The 17,815-nt window shown below is 45.3% G+C and overlaps 2 protein-coding genes across 2 annotated transcripts; one reads left to right on the top strand and one right to left on the bottom strand.

Moving 5' to 3' along the window:
- The first annotated feature begins 188 nt into the window (after positions 1-188).
- psmc2 (proteasome 26S subunit, ATPase 2) lies at positions 189-4,445 on the top strand. The gene is made up of 12 exons (XM_085252080.1): positions 189-367; positions 622-659; positions 750-831; positions 1,851-1,950; positions 2,130-2,261; positions 2,354-2,426; positions 2,507-2,602; positions 2,699-2,863; positions 2,953-3,040; positions 3,151-3,353; positions 3,434-3,530; positions 4,186-4,445. Exons 1-12 carry the CDS (start codon positions 298-300, stop codon positions 4,341-4,343), a joined length of 1,302 nt encoding a protein of 433 aa, XP_085108206.1. The 5' UTR covers positions 189-297; the 3' UTR covers positions 4,344-4,445.
- LOC146554813 (prestin-like) lies at positions 4,393-17,296 on the bottom strand. The gene is made up of 18 exons (XM_085252076.1): positions 17,087-17,296; positions 15,864-16,131; positions 14,709-14,848; positions 14,408-14,518; positions 10,839-11,020; positions 10,509-10,673; positions 10,194-10,429; positions 9,945-10,092; positions 9,366-9,479; positions 9,177-9,254; positions 8,992-9,087; positions 8,631-8,737; positions 8,451-8,520; positions 8,284-8,376; positions 6,982-7,086; positions 6,653-6,853; positions 6,476-6,530; positions 4,393-5,121 (listed from the first exon to the last, which is right to left on the bottom strand). Exons 2-18 carry the CDS (start codon positions 16,034-16,036, stop codon positions 4,973-4,975), a joined length of 2,223 nt encoding a protein of 740 aa, XP_085108202.1. The 5' UTR covers positions 16,037-16,131; positions 17,087-17,296; the 3' UTR covers positions 4,393-4,972.
- Positions 17,297-17,815: the final 519 nt, after the last annotated feature.

Here is a 17,815-nt window from a genome sequence, read left to right as displayed (position 1 = left end):
TTTGTTTTGGTATTTATCTGTAGATTAAAACCTGGCCCCGCTAGCTAAACATGTCATACAGTTTCTCTAATAATTAGGATGTAAAAATGATACGCACAAGATTCCTGTAGCCCCCAACAGAACAACATGATAATATTATATTTTTTAAACCCGTAAAGCTGGTACATCCTCACTACAGTTCCCGCTTGTGTGTTCCGGTAAGTTGCGCATAGCGGCGGAAGTCCAAAGCTGCTGTGTAATTGTAGAGTTTAGCAGTCCTGATTGTTCGTGACCAGACAGTTTGTTCACACGTTAGACATGCCGGACTATCTGGGAGACGACCAAAGGAAGATTAAGGACGAGGAGAAGGGTGACTCCCCTATTAGAGGTATATCTAAAATCGTTTATTTTAAACCCTAAGATATTATTTCCCGAAAGGAAGCGCCGATATCAGCTAGCAACATTGCTAATGTTAGCTTAGCTCGTTGAAAACAGTTTGCTCCTGCTGAATGTATTTGTTACCATGTTGTTATAAATATGTGTTGATGGTGGAATAAAAAGTCTTGTGTATACTGCATCGCTCAGTCCGACAACAGTGTCGGAGTGCAAACGCATTCATGTGATTGTGATTCTTTTTTAAAGCTTTGGATGAAGGGGACATCGCTCTGCTCAAAACATATGTAAGTATGGCTTTCAAACCACGACACCAAGCAAGTGTCAAGGAAATGATTCCACAGTGAGTGAATGTGTTGCTTGCTGTTCACCACCAGGGTCAGAGTACCTATTCCAGGCAGATCAAACAAGTGGAAGATGACATTCAGCAGCTGCTCAAGAAGATAAACGAGCTGACGGGTGAGCGACGAATTCAGAAGTACATTTGTGCCACAGCAGGGCAGTAAGATGTTCTCAGTAAGCTTCTTACTGGGCTTGGTGATTAAACCGGACATAAGCAATAAAACGGCATTTATTTGAAAAGCTCATTTGCCGAACTAACTTTCTAAACCTTCAAAAATTCCAGCTTAGGAGGCCACTTGTGTCTGACCAGATTTCAAGTACTGGGTCAAACTCAGGGGTTTTACTCCGGCTTTCTTAGATTTTCTTTACTTGGAATTCACCATTACAACTTATAAATGTATTCAGATATTCTCAGTTTCATTTCTAACAACCAACAGTAGTACAGGAAGTATTGGTAGCTCCATAGAAGTGGTTTACACATTAGGCTGACAAGTGGAAGGTCGCTCGTTGATTCCAGCAGGAGACGCAAATCAGAAAAGGCTTCTGAACTAAAAAGCCTGATCCTGAATGAATTTTGTCGCATCCAGAAACGATACAAAATCAGCAAGTTTAGCAAATTGTGCGTCCCAAGTTACAGACACAATGATAACTGCAGCTGCATGGTCCTGTGCATATTAACTGATTATCCTGCAACATGCACAGGACTCAATAACACTGTTGCACAAATACATTTGGACATTTTAGTTTCATTAGGTGCCAGTTAAATCTCATGTATTTTCACTCCTTGATTTAATTATTTGGTGCTTGCACGGCCTGTCACTTCAGATGCAGCTGTCTAGCTGGCCTTTCCCAGCCACCCAGTGCCAGCCTGTACTCTGGGCTAGTTTAACACACAAAGAGAGATCACCTTTTCTACCACAACCCACAGCTATGGGGCCAGTTTAGATTTTAAAAAGGCATGTCTAGTTGACTTTAACTCCAAAAAATGCAAAGGGCTGCATTGTTGTTGAAAATGGATCATCTTAAATTTGGAACGGTTGTCCAGCTTTATCAGAGGAGTATATATGGACGGTTTTGGTACTTTGGAGGGCTGCACAAGATGCTTTGTGTCTGATTTGTTTTTTTTAATTACACAGGCATCAAGGAGTCTGACACAGGCCTGGCTCCACCGGCTCTCTGGGATCTAGCTGCTGACAAGCAGACACTGCAGAGCGAGCAGCCGCTGCAGGTAGCAAGGTAAATGTTCGACTTTAACATCACCAAAATGTAAAGTGTGGTGTTATATCGCTGATCTTCCCTTTGGGATGTTTCGAGCGACATTCCTGTTAATCTGACGGGAATATTCTTAGCTTTCCTACTTCCTTCCACAGCATTTCCATTATGTAGCTTCATGATTCTTTATTTCTTTCTGAAAGATGCACAAAGATCATCAATGCAGACTCTGAGGATCCCAAATACATCATCAACGTCAAACAGTTTGCCAAGTTTGTGGTGGACCTGAGTGACCAGGTGGCTCCAACTGACATCGAGGAGGGCATGAGAGTGGGGTGAGGCAGAAACATGATTTAGAGGTGTTACATAGTTTCCAGAAGGTTCCGTCAGCCGTAAGCTAAGTTTAGTGTCCTTTCTGTTTTTCCAGGGTTGACAGAAACAAGTATCAGATCCACATTCCTCTGCCTCCGAAAATCGACCCCACTGTCACCATGATGCAGGTTGGGAGGCGAGGATACTCTGTGATTGTTTGGTTATCTGTCTGCTTGCATGTGATAACTCCTTGGCCCACTTGCTTTAGGTGGAAGAGAAGCCTGATGTGACCTACAGTGATGTTGGTGGATGCAAGGAGCAGATTGAGAAGCTAAGAGAGGTGGTTGAAACTCCGCTGCTCCATGTGAGTGTTCCAAAGTTAGAACCACCACTGAGGCACGAGTGAAGCAACTGTCTTCTGCACATGGGAGCTCACTTGTCGTCTTTTTCTTCTCACCAGCCTGAGAGGTTTGTCAATCTGGGAATTGAGCCTCCTAAAGGTGTGCTGCTATTCGGGCCCCCCGGAACCGGAAAGACCCTGTGTGCCCGGGCTGTGGCCAACAGAACAGACGCCTGCTTCATCAGAGTCATCGGCTCCGAGCTGGTGCAGAAATACGTGGGAGAGGTGCGCTCACGAAAAGAAAGATTAGCTGCAGTTCAGATCAGGAAGGTTGATTCTCGTAAACGTCTGACTTTTCCTGAACTCGTTCACAGGGCGCCAGGATGGTGCGTGAGCTCTTTGAGATGGCCAGGACCAAAAAGGCCTGTCTGATCTTCTTTGATGAAATTGATGCTATTGGAGGTTAGTCTCATTACTTAAAAAAAAAAAAACATCCACTGACGTGCAGCAGCCCTTTTAATCCAGCGTGAAGAGAAATCCATTCTGAGCGTGTAACCCTCTGAACCTGCCAGGTGCTCGTTTTGATGACGGCGCCGGTGGAGACAACGAGGTCCAAAGGACCATGCTGGAGCTCATCAATCAGCTGGATGGTTTCGACCCTCGAGGCAACATCAAAGTGCTGATGGCCACCAACAGGCCGGACACGCTGGACCCGGCCCTGATGAGGCCCGGACGTCTGGATAGGAAGATCGAGTTCAGCCTGCCTGACCTTGAGGTGAGTTTCAAACTGGACTGTGTTACACTTCTCCGATGTAGCTCTGTCCAATTCAACCATCTTTAAACCCGCCGTTGCAGGGTCGCACCCACATCTTCAAGATCCATGCCCGCTCTATGAGTGTGGAGAGAGACATCCGCTTTGAGCTGCTGGCTCGCCTCTGTCCCAACAGCACCGGTAAGACTGCAGAGCAGACGTTACTTCCTGTCGAGTCACAGTCTCCCTCAGCTGCGTCTTTATCTGTTTTAGTGTTTCCTGCTCGTGTGGGTGTGGCATACATCAGCTGTCCTTTCCTTCAGAATGCCGTTGTCATAGAGACACTAAACCAGCGGTCCCCAAATCACGGACCGGTACCGAGCCGTAAGAGTTGAGGCTTGGGTGTGAAATGTTTGGTTTTCCCGGTGTTTGGTACCAGTACTGGTTTTATTTTGTTTTACTGATCTGCGACATCATAAAGGCCGGTCTGTGAAAATATTGTCAGAGATAAATTAAAACTTGGGGACCGCTGCACTAAACTTCCAGTATTTTTCCAATTTGTTTATCGACTTCTTGTTAGTTTAGAAGAGTTCAGACCTCTTAGTGTAGTACTGATGTATGACCACACGGGGGCAACCTGTTACTTGGAAAGGTTTCTTATTGCCCTTTATAAACTTGGAAGTATGTTATGTTAAAGTAGATGAGAGTCTGAGTTTTGGCTGTCCTTTAACACGATCCTGTATTTCAGCCAAGTCAAACTGTTTTGAATGGCTTGACAGCGTGGGATAAAGGTCGTCTACAGGTTTAATAGCTCTCTGAAAGTCTGAGCACTCTCTTAAATCGTGCTTCCTTTCAGGTGCCGAGATCCGCAGCGTGTGCACCGAGGCAGGAATGTTTGCCATCAGGGCCCGCAGGAAGATCGCCACAGAGAAAGATTTCCTGGAAGCCGTTAACAAGGTCATCAAATCATACGCCAAGTTCAGCGCCACTCCCAGATACATGACCTACAACTGAGTGTGTGCTTGTATCTGATTTGGCTTTGTCAAAAAAAAGAGAGTCAAAAGGATTTTGTTTTGTTGTTATTGTTGTTCACTAAAAAATAAAAGTTATTCCAGATTTCAGTTTCAGTGTTTAACAAAATAAGCACAGGGAGCTTGAAAGGCCTCCTGTGTCGTTCACTAACAGCACAATTAAAGCTGTCCACTGCATTCATATATGAGTCATACCAATGCAAGTGTACAGTAACGGCAACATGACACTGCAAACAGACTGGAAAGGTCATTCCAGATCAGAATAACAAAAATCATATTGACAGATTATAGGTAACAATTTGGTACCAGCGTGATAATGAGGTGGTCAGTATTACATGTTTACAACAAGGCCTCCAACAGTACCTGCTAACATCATGTAGACAAAGCTGCAGCTTTAAAAAGTACTTCAGCAAACAGTGAGAACTACAACATGACTAAAGTGCAGCGTCAACACTGCAGAGAAATCAGGCTGGACGCCACATCCTGAAGGTTCTGATTAAAACGATGTTCTTGCTGCTTTGGAACTTTAACAAGACTGAAAAACACTCCTGATATTTCAGCTGAAAACAAGTTCACAGTGAGGTTGTGAGAGCGCCACCACGTCCCATCCTCTCAGGTCGTGTCGCTGACCGCAGCCACAGACGGGTGAGAGTTTGAGTGCTGACAGTGGAGCACGGCGTCGTGGACGGTGGGGAACAGGAAGTCTGTGGTCAGGTCCTTAGTGAAGAACTTCAAGGTGTCCAGTTCAGCCAGCAGGTTTCCTGCAGAGAAGCATGCAGCAGGCTCAGTATTTACATCAATGACAACAACCACTTTCAAACCATTTGAACACAAACAGACTTTAGTGAAGGAAAGACTCACTGCAGTGGGGCTAATAAACGTTCTGTGCAGACACTGACATTCCTGCAGTGATACCTTTGTTCCATTTACAGGGCACACAAAGCAACTAAAGCAACCTGCTGTGTTCACTTCTTGGACAGCAGCTTTGTTACAGTGTGAAACGAGCCGCTGCAGCTTCATCCCTGCCTTCTTCTGGCTAGCTGCCACTCTGAAAACATCCTGCGCGCTCGTGAGCCAATATACTGAAAGTGAACTGTAAATATATCGTGTGACATGTTTACCATTTGGTTCCAAATGATATCTTCTCATTTTCAATCCCAAATGTGCAGAACAGGAGCATCCTGTTTGTTACTGCAGGAATGGCTTCAGTCTGTGAACCACAGGCTGTGTTTGCACAGGTCTGTCAGGACCCACAGGCTTAATCATTCAAACCAAAACTTTCAACAGAGTTCTGTCATAGCGCTTGTTGCCTGTTTCCATCCTTTACATTATGACCCCAGTGTGTGGAACTTGTCTTTATTATAGGTCTCCACTTACAGACCTTATGTTCTCATTCATGCAAACATCGAAATCAGCCAATCACATGGCAGAAGCTCAATGCAGACATCAGCTGGAGTTCAAGGCGAGCATCAGAATGAACATGGCATGACTAGATATCAGGTGTGCTTTAGAAGTTCCCGGGACTTTCCAACACAATCATCTCTGAGGTTTACAGAGGACGGTCTGAACAAGAGAACGTAACAGGCGAGCAGCAGTTCTCTGGGAGAAGATGTGTCGAGCGTGACAGGAAGGTAAGAGTGACTCAAATAACCATGTGTTACCACCAAAGAGCTTCTCTGAATGCACCTCGTGTTGGAAAGCAGATGGGCTACAGCAGCATCAGACCACAGGGCGCCACATCGCCCAGCGACAAACAGAAACCTGAGGTTGCAGTATGCACAGGCTTTCTGTAGCAGACTTTGGTACAAACATCATAACAGCATGGATTCCTCCTGCATTGAATCAGTGGTGCTACAGTGTGAGGGATATTTCCACGTCCATGCCTTTCTGACCACAGTGTACCAACTCCTGCAGGACGATGTGTAACAAAGCACCAGTCCTCTAACTGGTTTCATGAACAGTTCATGGTCCACAAATAGTCCCCACAGCAATTTGTAAAGATAAGAGGATAGATGGATGGATGGGTTTTAATTGCGTTTTGTACGTAGTGCGTATAAAACAGAGCATGTGCACAGATATTTTCAGATCTAATGAAAAGTCTTAATAGTCACTTACTGTTGCAGCCAGCTATGACCACCCGGACATCTACGGCGGCATACTCTTTAATGACCTGCACAAAGAGATAATAGTTTTTAGTATTTGAGCTCTACACCATGAAACAGTGACTGGAGTTCAGTGAAAATATGCAGCTGGTGCTCCTGTGCAGTGCAGCGCTGGAGAAAGGGCCAGAACCTGTCTGATGGCTTTAGCTCCCACTGAGTCGATGAAAGTTGCAGACGTCCAGTCCAGGATGATGGAGTGGACTGTGCTGAAAGGCTCAAGGAAGACCGCCTCCTCTGAGTCGCCATGTCTGTCGCCAAACTGGCCGTTCTTCTGATCCTCCGCCACGTGGCTCTGGGACAAAACGTCATGAGTCACTGCCTCATCCTTGTACTAGAAACAAAGCAGCACCACAAAACATATTATATATACACACACACACACGACCGTCACATGAGTGTGTATTTAACCTGTTGACAAAGCTCAAAGTTTGGATAGACAAAAGACAAACAGCGACCCACCTTGGCACAGATTTTCAGCGGAGACGACCGATTGCTGTTCGTCTTCTCCTTTCTTTTTTTTTGGGCTTTCCGAGCAGCTTGTAAGTGTTCAGGGTTTAGCCCCGTCTGTAAAGATCAACATAATCACAACAGAGCTGTTAACATCCAACTCAGCACGTCATTCTCCCTCACTCGTTTACCTCTACCATTACCTCACCTCTTATTTTGGCATTTTCTCTGATAATTATTCATATTACATTACATAATACACTTGTTATTAATCTCTGTCTCTCTTCCACAGCATGTCTTCATCCTGTCTTCCTTCTCTCACCCCAACCAATCACAGCAGATGGCCCCGCCCCTCCCTGAGCCTGGTTCTGCTGGAGGTTTCTTCCTGTTAAAAGGGAGTTTTTCCTTCCCACTGTCGCCAAAGTGCTGCTCATAGGGGGTCATATGATTGTTGGGTTTTTCTCTGTATTACTGTAGGGTCTACTGTACAATATAAAGCACCTTGAGGCGACTGTTGTTGTGATTTGGCGCTGTGTAAATAAAGCTGAATTGAATATGAAAAACAAAAATGAGAACTGAAACAATGTTTACAAAACAAACACATATCGACGTCTTTACTTTAACACAATAAGCATGAAGCACATGATCAACTGCTTTCAGTAACATCTGTGCTTCACCTGATTTGTCACAAAACAAGCGTTAATCTTGCACAAAGATAACCTGAGTAAAAGCAAAATGCAGTTTTCAACGTGTGATTTCATTGTTTAACCAACACAAGCTATCCAAACCTGCACCTAGGTGAAAACGTAATTACCCAGAATTCATAGTTTCATCAACTGTCCAAGCTCTGAAGCAGTAACGTAATGACCCTGTTACCCTTTGCAGCTGGTCGTGGCACCGTGTTGCTTTTTGAGCTCTTGTAGCGTCTCTTTGTGTTATTGAGGCGATCAGGCATGGCTGTGACTCGTAAACACTGAGCTCAGTCCATGGTCTTACAACGGGACTCTTTTCCCCTTTAAGGACTCAACATGCCACCACAGTAGCAACAGAGAAACGTTTTCACTGAACTGTTGAAGCTTCAGCTGTAACGTGAACAGGCTACAACTGCAAACCTTCATTTGTAGCCAAGACAGTGAAAACACAAGCAAACGGATTCCTGCTCATCTCAAAGTAGAGCTCTGCTCGCATCTACCACCAGATGATTACACGCTCACGCTGCTCCTCTCAGACCGAGTCAGGTGATAATAAGTGCTTCACACATTTCCCCCACAAAAGGGTTTCTGTTTGCTTCCACACACTCAAACACACTGCTACCTTCTCCTTGAGGCTGTTCACATACAGGTCACTGTTAGCAAAGTAGACTGAAGAGTTGGAGTGGAAGATCTTAATCCCCTCATATTCAGCCGCCTGAGAACACAAACAGCAGGCTTGGTCAGTGTGGATGTTTCACACGGAGCAGGTTTCTCTCCTCACACATTTACCTCTTCATACTCGTCGACGTCACAGTAGAGCCCCGTGTTAGCGACGTGACCCAGGATGGAAGTTTTAGGGCTGGAAGAGAAAGAAAACAGCTCAGAGCACAAATCAAACCTGCTCTTTGAAAACTCTCACAGCTGCCTTTAAGCTTCAGTTCAAGGAAAAACACATATTCGAATCATTACCTCTGTGTCCTGTATATGACTGTCAATATGGCGAATGTGACGGCCACCAGGAGGCCGTAGTCCAGTCCCAGCAGCACAGAAGCGATAAAGGCGATCACCCAGATGGCCTGAGAGGACAAAAAAGAAAGTAACATGAAACTAGCATGAAGAGGAAGCGTTTTGCAAGACCAAAGCAGTTTTTACATAAGCAAATGTCTTCAGACGACGTGCATTTATCTGATCGTTTCCACTCCTGCACATTATAGTCACACTTCTGTCTGCAACCTCAGCTTCTCCACTGTGTATTCACTCGGGTTCACATACACACCTCTCAGAACAACGGTGCACTTTAAGTCAGCTAAGCTTGGTTTTAAAGACTGACCAGTTCAATCTTGCTGGTCCTCCACAGACTGGGAATGTCTCTGAACTGCTTGAACATCCCTATGAGGTTGACCATGATGATGGCAGCCAGCGCAGTCTGAGAAACACAAGCAAACGAGAGCCAAAGACGACATTTAGGTGTGTGCAGGCTCACAGGTCACGCCCAAACATCAAACAGGAACTCACCTGAGGGAGCGGCTCGAAGACAAAGCCGACGGCCACCACCACCACCAGCACCAGCAGCGACGCCAGGAGCCCTGCAATCTAAAGCACACATAAAAAGCAATAACTCCATCAACACACCTCTCACTCTAACAACAGCTTTACAGCACCAATTTAGATAGTGTAATCACTCCTGCAGCTCGTGTGTGTCACCTGTGTTTTGCCTCCTGTGCTCTCCTGGACCAGACTCCTCGACATGGAGCAGGTGACGGCAAACGTTTGGAAGAAGGAGCTGATGAAGTTACACAGACCGAGTGCAATGAGCTCCTGAAAGTGGACACGTGGAGGAAAACCGTGAAAAAGAGAGGAAAGTCCTTCTGCAACAACATTTTCACACGTCAGCTTTGGACAATTTCAGGAAAATGCGACCCGTATATTTTCCACAGTCGTGCTTTGCTAAATGCGTGACCTGCATTTATTTGTCAGCTATGTGTCACTGGAGGACACGCTTTGCTCAGTCTTCAACGAATAGTACAGTCAGGCAACTACACAACGCTCCAAACAACTCAGTGTTCAATGAAATGAACACGTTCCAACAAACTGGAACAATGAACCTTTTTGTGAGCAGCATTTCCAATATCAGCGCGCAGGATAAAAATATAACTTTACAAGATTTGCAGCAAACAGCTAGAGGACGTCCCGTCATCCAGAAGACCCAAAGTGTCCTAACCAAACATTTAGTCACACACAGGCCAGAGGCTCATCGGCAGCTCACCCTGTGGACACACTCACCTGGTTGCCATCCACACTGTAGCCATGTTTCAGGGCAAAGATCTTGGCCAGCGAGACGTCCATGGAGAATCCTACAATCGCTATAGCAAAAGAATCTGTGACCAAATTGGGCAGCAGCGAGATGTTTGGGGCAGCAGGAGGGCGAAGCCTGTAACCAATAAGACAACATCTGTAGACCTCTGTCACATACGTGTAGAGAACACGAGCTTAAACCAAAAGACACTTAAACAAATAGAGTGTGCGGCCTACCCTGTTGGTATGTTCCCAACCACATGGACCTTGTACTCCTTTGATAACGACAAACCATAGGAGATGCCCGTGGACACGATGACCACAATGATCTCTCCAGGAATGGGAATGGGCAGCTTCTTCTTGAAGCGCTCGTTGAGAACTTTGATCACGTAAAGGAAGATGATACACCCGAGCCCCAGAAGGAAAGTGGCAATATTGGTGCTGGTGATTCTGCTGAGCACTGCTTTGACACTCTGCAGTGACAGAAAGGTGAGTGTTAGCGATTCATTGACCATTCTGGGAAGGAGAAAGACAGGGCCTCTCAAAACTCACATAAATAGCAGAGAGAAACCCAGAATAACGCTGCGTTTCCACCCCCAGCAAGTACTTCAGCTGGGAGATGACGACGTGCATGGATGCTGCTGTGGTGAAGCCTCGCACCAGGGGCTCGGTGAGGTAGATTGCTACAAAGCCAAACCTGAGAAGACCTAAAACAATCTGAAAGGAATGCAGAAGAAGAGGGGGGTCATTCTGTTTTTGAAAAACAATGTTTAATACAGAAACAGTTAAAATCGAGTTGATACATCAACAGTGATTCAGACATGCTGCTGCTGCTTTGGATAAACAGATTAGCCACGGCTGCTCTGCAGGTGGGAGGCTGACCTGGATGAGTCCCGCCAGGGTTGTGACCATCACGGCCACCTGGACCCTGCTCTTATCACGAAGCTCCACGTTGATGGCATCAGATGCGTTGGATCCAGTAGCATTGATATTCATAAACATGCTGTCTGGTGCCTCCCTCACAGCGACGCCCCCAATCATCAGACTTATGACAGCAAAGGTACCTGCAGGTCATCGACACAAACGCAGCGCTATGATAGGCTGGGGTCAAAGCTGATGTCGAGTACAACGAGCGCTCAAACGCAGCACAGAAACTGCAGACTTGTGCTCGCACCGGCCTTTCCTCTCACCACCCTGTGACGGTAAAGGCCGTCCTGCCTCTCGTTCTCTGTCATCATTCCCACAGCAACCTGATGTCAGGCCAGATTTTGGCCAGCGGTGATTTACAATCTTTGCAGATTAGCTCCTCAGCTTCAAAGGGTTGAGCAGGTCTAGTTTATTGGACCCATTTGTTGGACGGATTTAAACTGACAATCGAGACAAGCGTGACAGCGTTGGAGAAAAGAAAGCAGCCAGATTGGTGAGACAACTGAGGCTGGGTTTAATGAAATCTCAGTCCTGCTGCTTATGTCAGTCTTTACATAGTTAGAGGCAGCGAGTTTTACAATCCCAGTTGTGGAAGATGTTAGAAAGTGAAGTTTTACAACATCTGTCAAGCTCAGATTTTAAAAACCTTCCACAGGAGACACATTCTGAGGGGTTATAATGTTGCAGTTTTTGCTGTTTTGTTTTTACATTTACTAAACTTTCGAATTCACAAAAATGATGTGGGTACATGCTGATTATCATTCAGGCTACGTTCACACTGCAGGCAAAAGCGCATCAAATCCGATTTTTCTGACCCTATGCGACCATCTATCCAATCACTTTCATATGTGGTCCTGAATCCAATACATCTCCGATGTTTTAGAAAGCGACTGCTGTTTGATGGTCATGTCGCATTAAATCCGTCTTTTACGTCACTGACACGAGACAGACGCCAATTATCAGCGCCGGAGAAGACATGGTGAACGCTTCCTGACCATCCCGTGTAGATGTCAGTGAAACTGTTGGGAAGACAACGTTGGAGAAACGTGAACATTTAATTTGTACTGTATAATCTGCAGATTCTGACAGAAATCTGCAGCTATCCTTTGAAGCACCACTTCTCTCTAAAACAGCAACAAGGATCATTATTAGGTTATCGACATTATTATGTAAATAAGAAAATAACTTAAAGCAAAAAACAATACTGTTGCTCTGGGTCTAAACAGAGCGCGTTGTGTGTGATGTCTTCTTTTGCGCGTTTGCTGTCACATTTTATTTGTAGTGTGAACGAGCAGACAAAAAAATCGGATTTGATCAAAAAAATCTGAATTGAGCATCAAGACCTGCAGAGTGAACGCAGCCTAAGAGACTAAAAACATTTAAACCTGCTTGGATTGAAACCAGAGCACAAGGTTAAGCCTCTGTGGGCAGTATTTACTTTAAAGGTAGAGGTCAAAGGTGACATTTGGATGCAGATGTGAGCCCCAGCATCACTTCCTCAATGTTAATCAGAATTTTAAAAACATTTTAGGAACGTTTGAAGATCAGGTAATAACGTCATATTTACAGTCCCCATAAACACTCAGTGAGAAGGAAAGCAGCATGTATACAGCACTGTCTGTATAATATCAACACACATGTATGAATGACAGTTTAAGTTAGAAGGTTCTGTCAGTTTTTAACCAATAAAATCACTAGTGGAGCTTGAAGACCTCGGTGGATGTCAGTCAAATATGAATGGAGTCTTAACATGACGTCACTCACACACACACACACACACACACACACACACACACACACACACACACACACACACACACACACACACACACACACACACACACACACACACACCTCGTCTATCATGTGATAACGGGGTTTTCTTATTTGCTTTAAGAACCTGCACCTGTAGATAGAGTCATCCACCCTCGCGTGCACACAGACAGAACCACTACTGCAAACAGAAGGACAAACTGTAACCTACAAAGTAACACAGCTGTGACGGGATCATCTGCCCTGTGGGAGCAGAAGCCTTCGTCTGGAAGGCAGAAACTGAATCTCACTATGCAAAGTGTGAGAGACATGAAGCACTGTGTCTGAAAGGATGCTGGGTTTAGTCTGTGGGACCACGGAGCTCTTTCAGCTCTTTCTGTTCTTCACAGAGAAATATCCAAACCATCGCACATACGCAGAGGACCACGAAGGTTCAATAAAAGCACAGTTTGCTTTAACAAAATGAAACGTAATATTTTTATCGCACCTGTCCTTTTTCAGGAAACCCTCTCCCACACACAGTTGCACTAAACCAAACATCACTGCAGCACTTTGGTGCTGTTCATCAAGTGTGCGCTGTCATCAGGCTCATCTGTGTCTTATTCTGCCATAATGTGACGTGTTGTTTCCTCACCATGTGACAGTTTTACAGGAACACTTCCTGTCTGCGAGGTGCTTCATTGGGTCCAACAGTCAGAGGGACTCATAGGTCACAGCTGGCATTTGAGACTTGGACCCATTTCAAGGAAAGGAAGCTGTCACAGGGTGAGGTCGCTGAAATGTCACAATCCTCCCGTGAAAGCTAAGCACACAGTTAGCACACATCCAAACATTTCCTCCACACCTTTCATCTCATAATCTGAATCACTGTGTAACCCAGTGCACCTCACAGTCACTACAGACACAGCTGTGTGGAAAGTGACTCGTCGCCTGCAAGACTTCGATGTGACACCATTAATGTGGATTAAGAAATCTATAAAAAGCTCAACCATGTAAAAATGACATCATCTTAACTACATTTGTCTTTTCTCTCAAAAAGCAAGCGAGAAAAGAAAACAGCTCGGTGCGTCTGAACGTCACCATCTTTTGAAAGCAGACATGAGGAACAGAGGTGGAGCCAATGAGAGACAAATTCTGGACAATGTCAGGAGAGTCAGGCTGGAAACAAATCAGCTATAGTTTCCTATCCTCATAATAGGCAGCAAAGCATTACTGGAAATACTGTTAGACGTGAGGAAGCAGCCGTGGCCGAGCACACAGCTGCAGTGAAACAGGAGCTGCTTCCATGGTTTCTTTATTCCAAACGAACATCACGCTGGAAAATGAAGAAGCCAGCAATCAGTGCCACATCCAGGAAGCAGCAGTTTCCTTCATATACAATCATTTTCTTCTTATACATCTTATTTAAAATCTTCTTTCTTGGCGAGAACCTTAACACCAACTTTACATTTAACACTAACCTGAAAGGAGACGTCAGACCGTGTCAGGGTGTGTCTGTTTGGATCGATTTCAAACAATAAATAAATATTTTGATAAATATTTAGGTCGGGGATCACTGTGGCGACGGCACCTTTAATTTCTCTCCTCTGTACAGAACATGAAATTTTCTGCTGTGTGTGTGTTGGGGGCAGGGAGTACATAAGAGGGCGGAGCTTATGGAACAATGACGAGCATATTGTAACTGTTTTCTTGTACGTGGGCAGAGCCGGTCACACAGGGCCATGAGGTCAGGACAGAGACGGCTCTCTCACCTACTGATATGTGTCTGGACGTGCCAAAGAAGGTGTACAGCAGGACCGGGTAGAAGGAGGAGTACAGACCATAAACAGGAGGCACCGCAGCCAGCATAGCGTAGGCTAGTCCTGTGGAGCAGGGAAGATAACACGTTTCCAAATAAACAATCCTGGAGGTTCAGTGACTCCATCACAGTGTCAAAGTGTCAGCGATGCCAAAACAGAGTCAGCATGAAGCAGAAACTGCTCCTCTGGAGCCGCAGCCGGCCCTGCTCGCAGCCTCGGTGCTTCACACGGCGCTGCTGCACAGTTCACTGACCTTGTGGAAGCTGCACGACTCCCGTGCTGAGACCTGAGACCACGTCTGAAAAGAGGTACTTCTTGACTGGATACGACGGCAGCCATGAGAGAATAGGCATGAAGCTCAGAGCTGCTGCCTTGGCCTTCTCTGAAGAACACCTGTGGATATTCAACACCAAGCAGATTTTTAAAAGCCTCCACAGACAAAGTTTTTCTGGAGTCACTTTCATGCTGCAGGATTCAAGAAGCCCCCTCGTGTTAGCTGAACTTTGGTATGACTCGTGCTTCACAATATCCCTCCTATACCTTTAATAGCAGCACCACGTGATTCACACTGGTTAACAGATATTTGTTCATTCTTACACCACAGAAATATCATTTCAGTGATGTAGCAATATTTGTTCTGCTGTTACAGATTTAAGCCCCAACATTCACCCTCACTCTGCACTACAGCCAAGAGTTATTTAAGAAACATCAATGTTTTACAACTTTATGACACGTTTGTTGTTCCCTCTGCAAGATGACAAGAAAGCATCTCTAGAAATGACTCTAACGTGTCACTGTGTCGGTTCCCACCCTGAGCTCTGTCACACCCCCTGCGTCCTGTGGATGGTTATGAGTGCAGACCCGTTCTTCACTAACTCCCGGGTTGCTCGCTGTACGCTTCCAAAGCACATCTCTGCTTTTGTATGAAGACCTCCTCCTCCTCAGCTCCCCTCAGTAAGCCCTCCCACCTGTCTCAGTCCCAAATTGCCAGTGAGCTGGCATCAACATGTCATTTCCCAGCCTTGTTCGGGCGACTTGTTTAACCCCCGACTTCTCCCCCTTTTTGCTTGCCCAGCTGCATCAGTTCCCAAATAGAAAGCAGGGACAGAGGATCCCGGGTTTGTGCAGTTTAGCTCTGAATAACTTTTTCATTTGTTTTTAAATGTTAGAATGCAACATAATCTATTTGAAGATCAGTGTTGGAGCTTTTTTGCAATGTAATGTGTTTAAACGTCTTATTTTTCCACTCAAATAAAGGACATTCGAAGGTTGCACATCAACTCCCACAGATTTCCCACTGGCTTCTGGCTTCAGTTTACACAGCACACTGGGATCTTGTGTGTGGATCTATGTCGATGCTGATCTGTTCAACGACATGTTAACAGGAAATGTCCAGAGAAAGACTTACTGGAACTTTTCTGCCAGCTTCTGACAATTTGTGGTGGTGTCTTCTTTGCGTTTAAGAAGCTGTGCCTGGATCAGAGTTTCATTGTAGACAGGACGCTCGATCCTGTAAATCAGCTGGGAGTCTTCATCCTCTCGAGCTGCTGCAGCCACCACTTCTTCTTCTTCTTGCTCCATGGTAGAGGCCGGAGGGCTGGCGGAGAATCTATGTCCCGTGTAGTTTATTCTCTCCCGCTTTTTCTTCTCGGCTGGTATATCCTCATTCCTTAAACCTTTTCAGAGCAAGCGAGGACAAGACATGACAAGATAGTTATGATTTCTACAAGCATGGGTGACGATAATAAGAAAGCCCTTTGCTATGCCGACAAAGATTTCAGTTTGATTTGCAATGCTGCAACTTTCGAGTAAATATTTGGTCTCTGACCAGCTTATGTAATGGCTTGCATTAAGTCTGGTGTACTGGGGGAAAGGTTTGCTGAATAAATCATACGGCATAGAGTTTCCTCAGGGTAGGTGCGCAGTGTTTTACAGCTACAGGCAAACCCCTCTCCCAGAAGTCTTGCAACCACACGTCATCATGGACCACGATCGAGGAACAAAGCCATGCATGTGGGTAACGTTTATAAAAGAGGAACCACGTAGCTGGTCTGGTTAAGTACTTGGATTACAGCTCGACATGGTGCCTTCAAAGTCAATCCAAAAAAAACAAAAAAATCAAATCTCTGTCTATGCAGATAAATAGTGAATGAAACTACTGTGAGAATAGCAGGCGACTGTTAGAAAGGTTAGAAGACAGTTCTGTATTTGATATTTACATTAATTATTTATTAAATCTATATTTATTATTTTATATATAATAATATGCAAATGAGTAACACTTGCTTGTTTTTCCCCGTGTGTGGAACAGGTCCTGAGCATTAACAGACTTATGTCACAGGTTTTATTTATCATGCAGAATCTCCTGTTCAGTCATTCTCGCGCCGACAGTTGAACGCCTCGCGCTTCTTCCCATTTCCTCTCCTCTGCTAGCTCGCTCACATCACATTGTAAAAAGCAGCTTTGATAAATTCAAAGCGGAGACACGGAATTTTAATTAAAGGGCCAATATGTGCTACAGGTACGACGGCGAGCGCAACTACAGCAGCTCCCGTGGCTGTGACAGAGGCTTTCACCTCCTCACAGGGAAACAAGCTAACTCAAAGATACTAGCAAAGACACTTCGCTCACCTCCATCCTCCTTGTTTCCCTCCAGCTGCTAAGATGCTGTCGGCTCAAGGAGAACACAAGTACATAAACTGACCTCTCCGGTTGAAGTTTAACAAGGGCAACGTCCTTTAACTAGAGCACCAAACGCTGACGATAAACCACAGATAGAATGTGCGGACAGGATGAGTCCCTCTGCGTAAAACTTTCTTGCAACTTCCGGTCCGCATGAACGGGAGTAGCTCTGCACGCATGCGTTGTTGTCTTTATCATCCCACTTTGTAGTCCTAAAACAAAGGGCAGGCCTACTTTATGTTCTTGCTATGCTTTAATATCAGTGCTAGAAGACAGAAAGGAAAGGGGACCTTTACATTTTAGCAGTTTTTGTCTAAAAGGTTTTCCAAATCTGGCATTTCCTGTTCTCTCTCAAGACAAATACCAAATATGGCAGGCACATTTATTACAGACACACAACACCGCTGTAGACACTCATCTACTGGAGTCAGAGTGGGAGCTCTCGTGTTTGGGGACAGGGGGTGGATGATGAAGCAGAAAGTGTTTGACGTGTGGCAGGCCTGGCCCCCTCCTCCCGGTGCCGTGTTGGTCACCAACACGTGCTGCAAGCCAGGATTCGGCTTTGGAGTGAGCACTCGTGTAAATGAGGAAAATGACTTTAGTTGAAGTTTATTTATGGTCTGTGTGAAATCACAAGACTGCAGTCAGAGAGAAAGAACTCTGGGTGGTAAACATCTC

Source organism: Mchenga conophoros, linkage group LG17 (genome assembly GCF_057382185.1).
Source record: "Mchenga conophoros isolate Kocher_MC1m ecotype Shallow Benthic linkage group LG17, M_conophoros_male_GT1.1, whole genome shotgun sequence".
NCBI classification, from domain to species: Eukaryota; Metazoa; Chordata; class Actinopteri; order Cichliformes; family Cichlidae; genus Mchenga; species Mchenga conophoros.
The sequence above is the reverse complement of the archived record's forward strand: the minus strand, read 5'-3'. Positions and strand labels throughout refer to the sequence as shown.

Bases quoted from the DNA above. Each gene is read 5' to 3' on its own strand.
- psmc2 (XM_085252080.1), top strand. From the start codon at position 298: ATGCCGGACTATCTGGGAGACGACCAAAGGAAGATTAAGGACGAGGAG. The intron at 368-621 runs GTATATCTAAAA...TCTTTTTTAAAG, and splicing joins GGGTGACTCCCCTATTAGAG to CTTTGGATGAAGGGGACATC. The intron at 3,041-3,150 runs GTTAGTCTCATT...TGAACCTGCCAG, and splicing joins TGAAATTGATGCTATTGGAG to GTGCTCGTTTTGATGACGGC.
- LOC146554813 (XM_085252076.1), bottom strand. From the start codon at position 16,036: ATGGAGCAAGAAGAAGAAGAAGTGGTGGCTGCAGCAGCTCGAGAGGAT. The intron at 9,480-9,944 runs GTGAGTGTGTCC...GTCCACTTTCAG, and splicing joins ACAGTGTGGATGGCAACCAG to GAGCTCATTGCACTCGGTCT. The intron at 8,738-8,991 runs GTCAGTCTTTAA...TTGTCCTCTCAG, and splicing joins GGACCAGCAAGATTGAACTG to GCCATCTGGGTGATCGCCTT.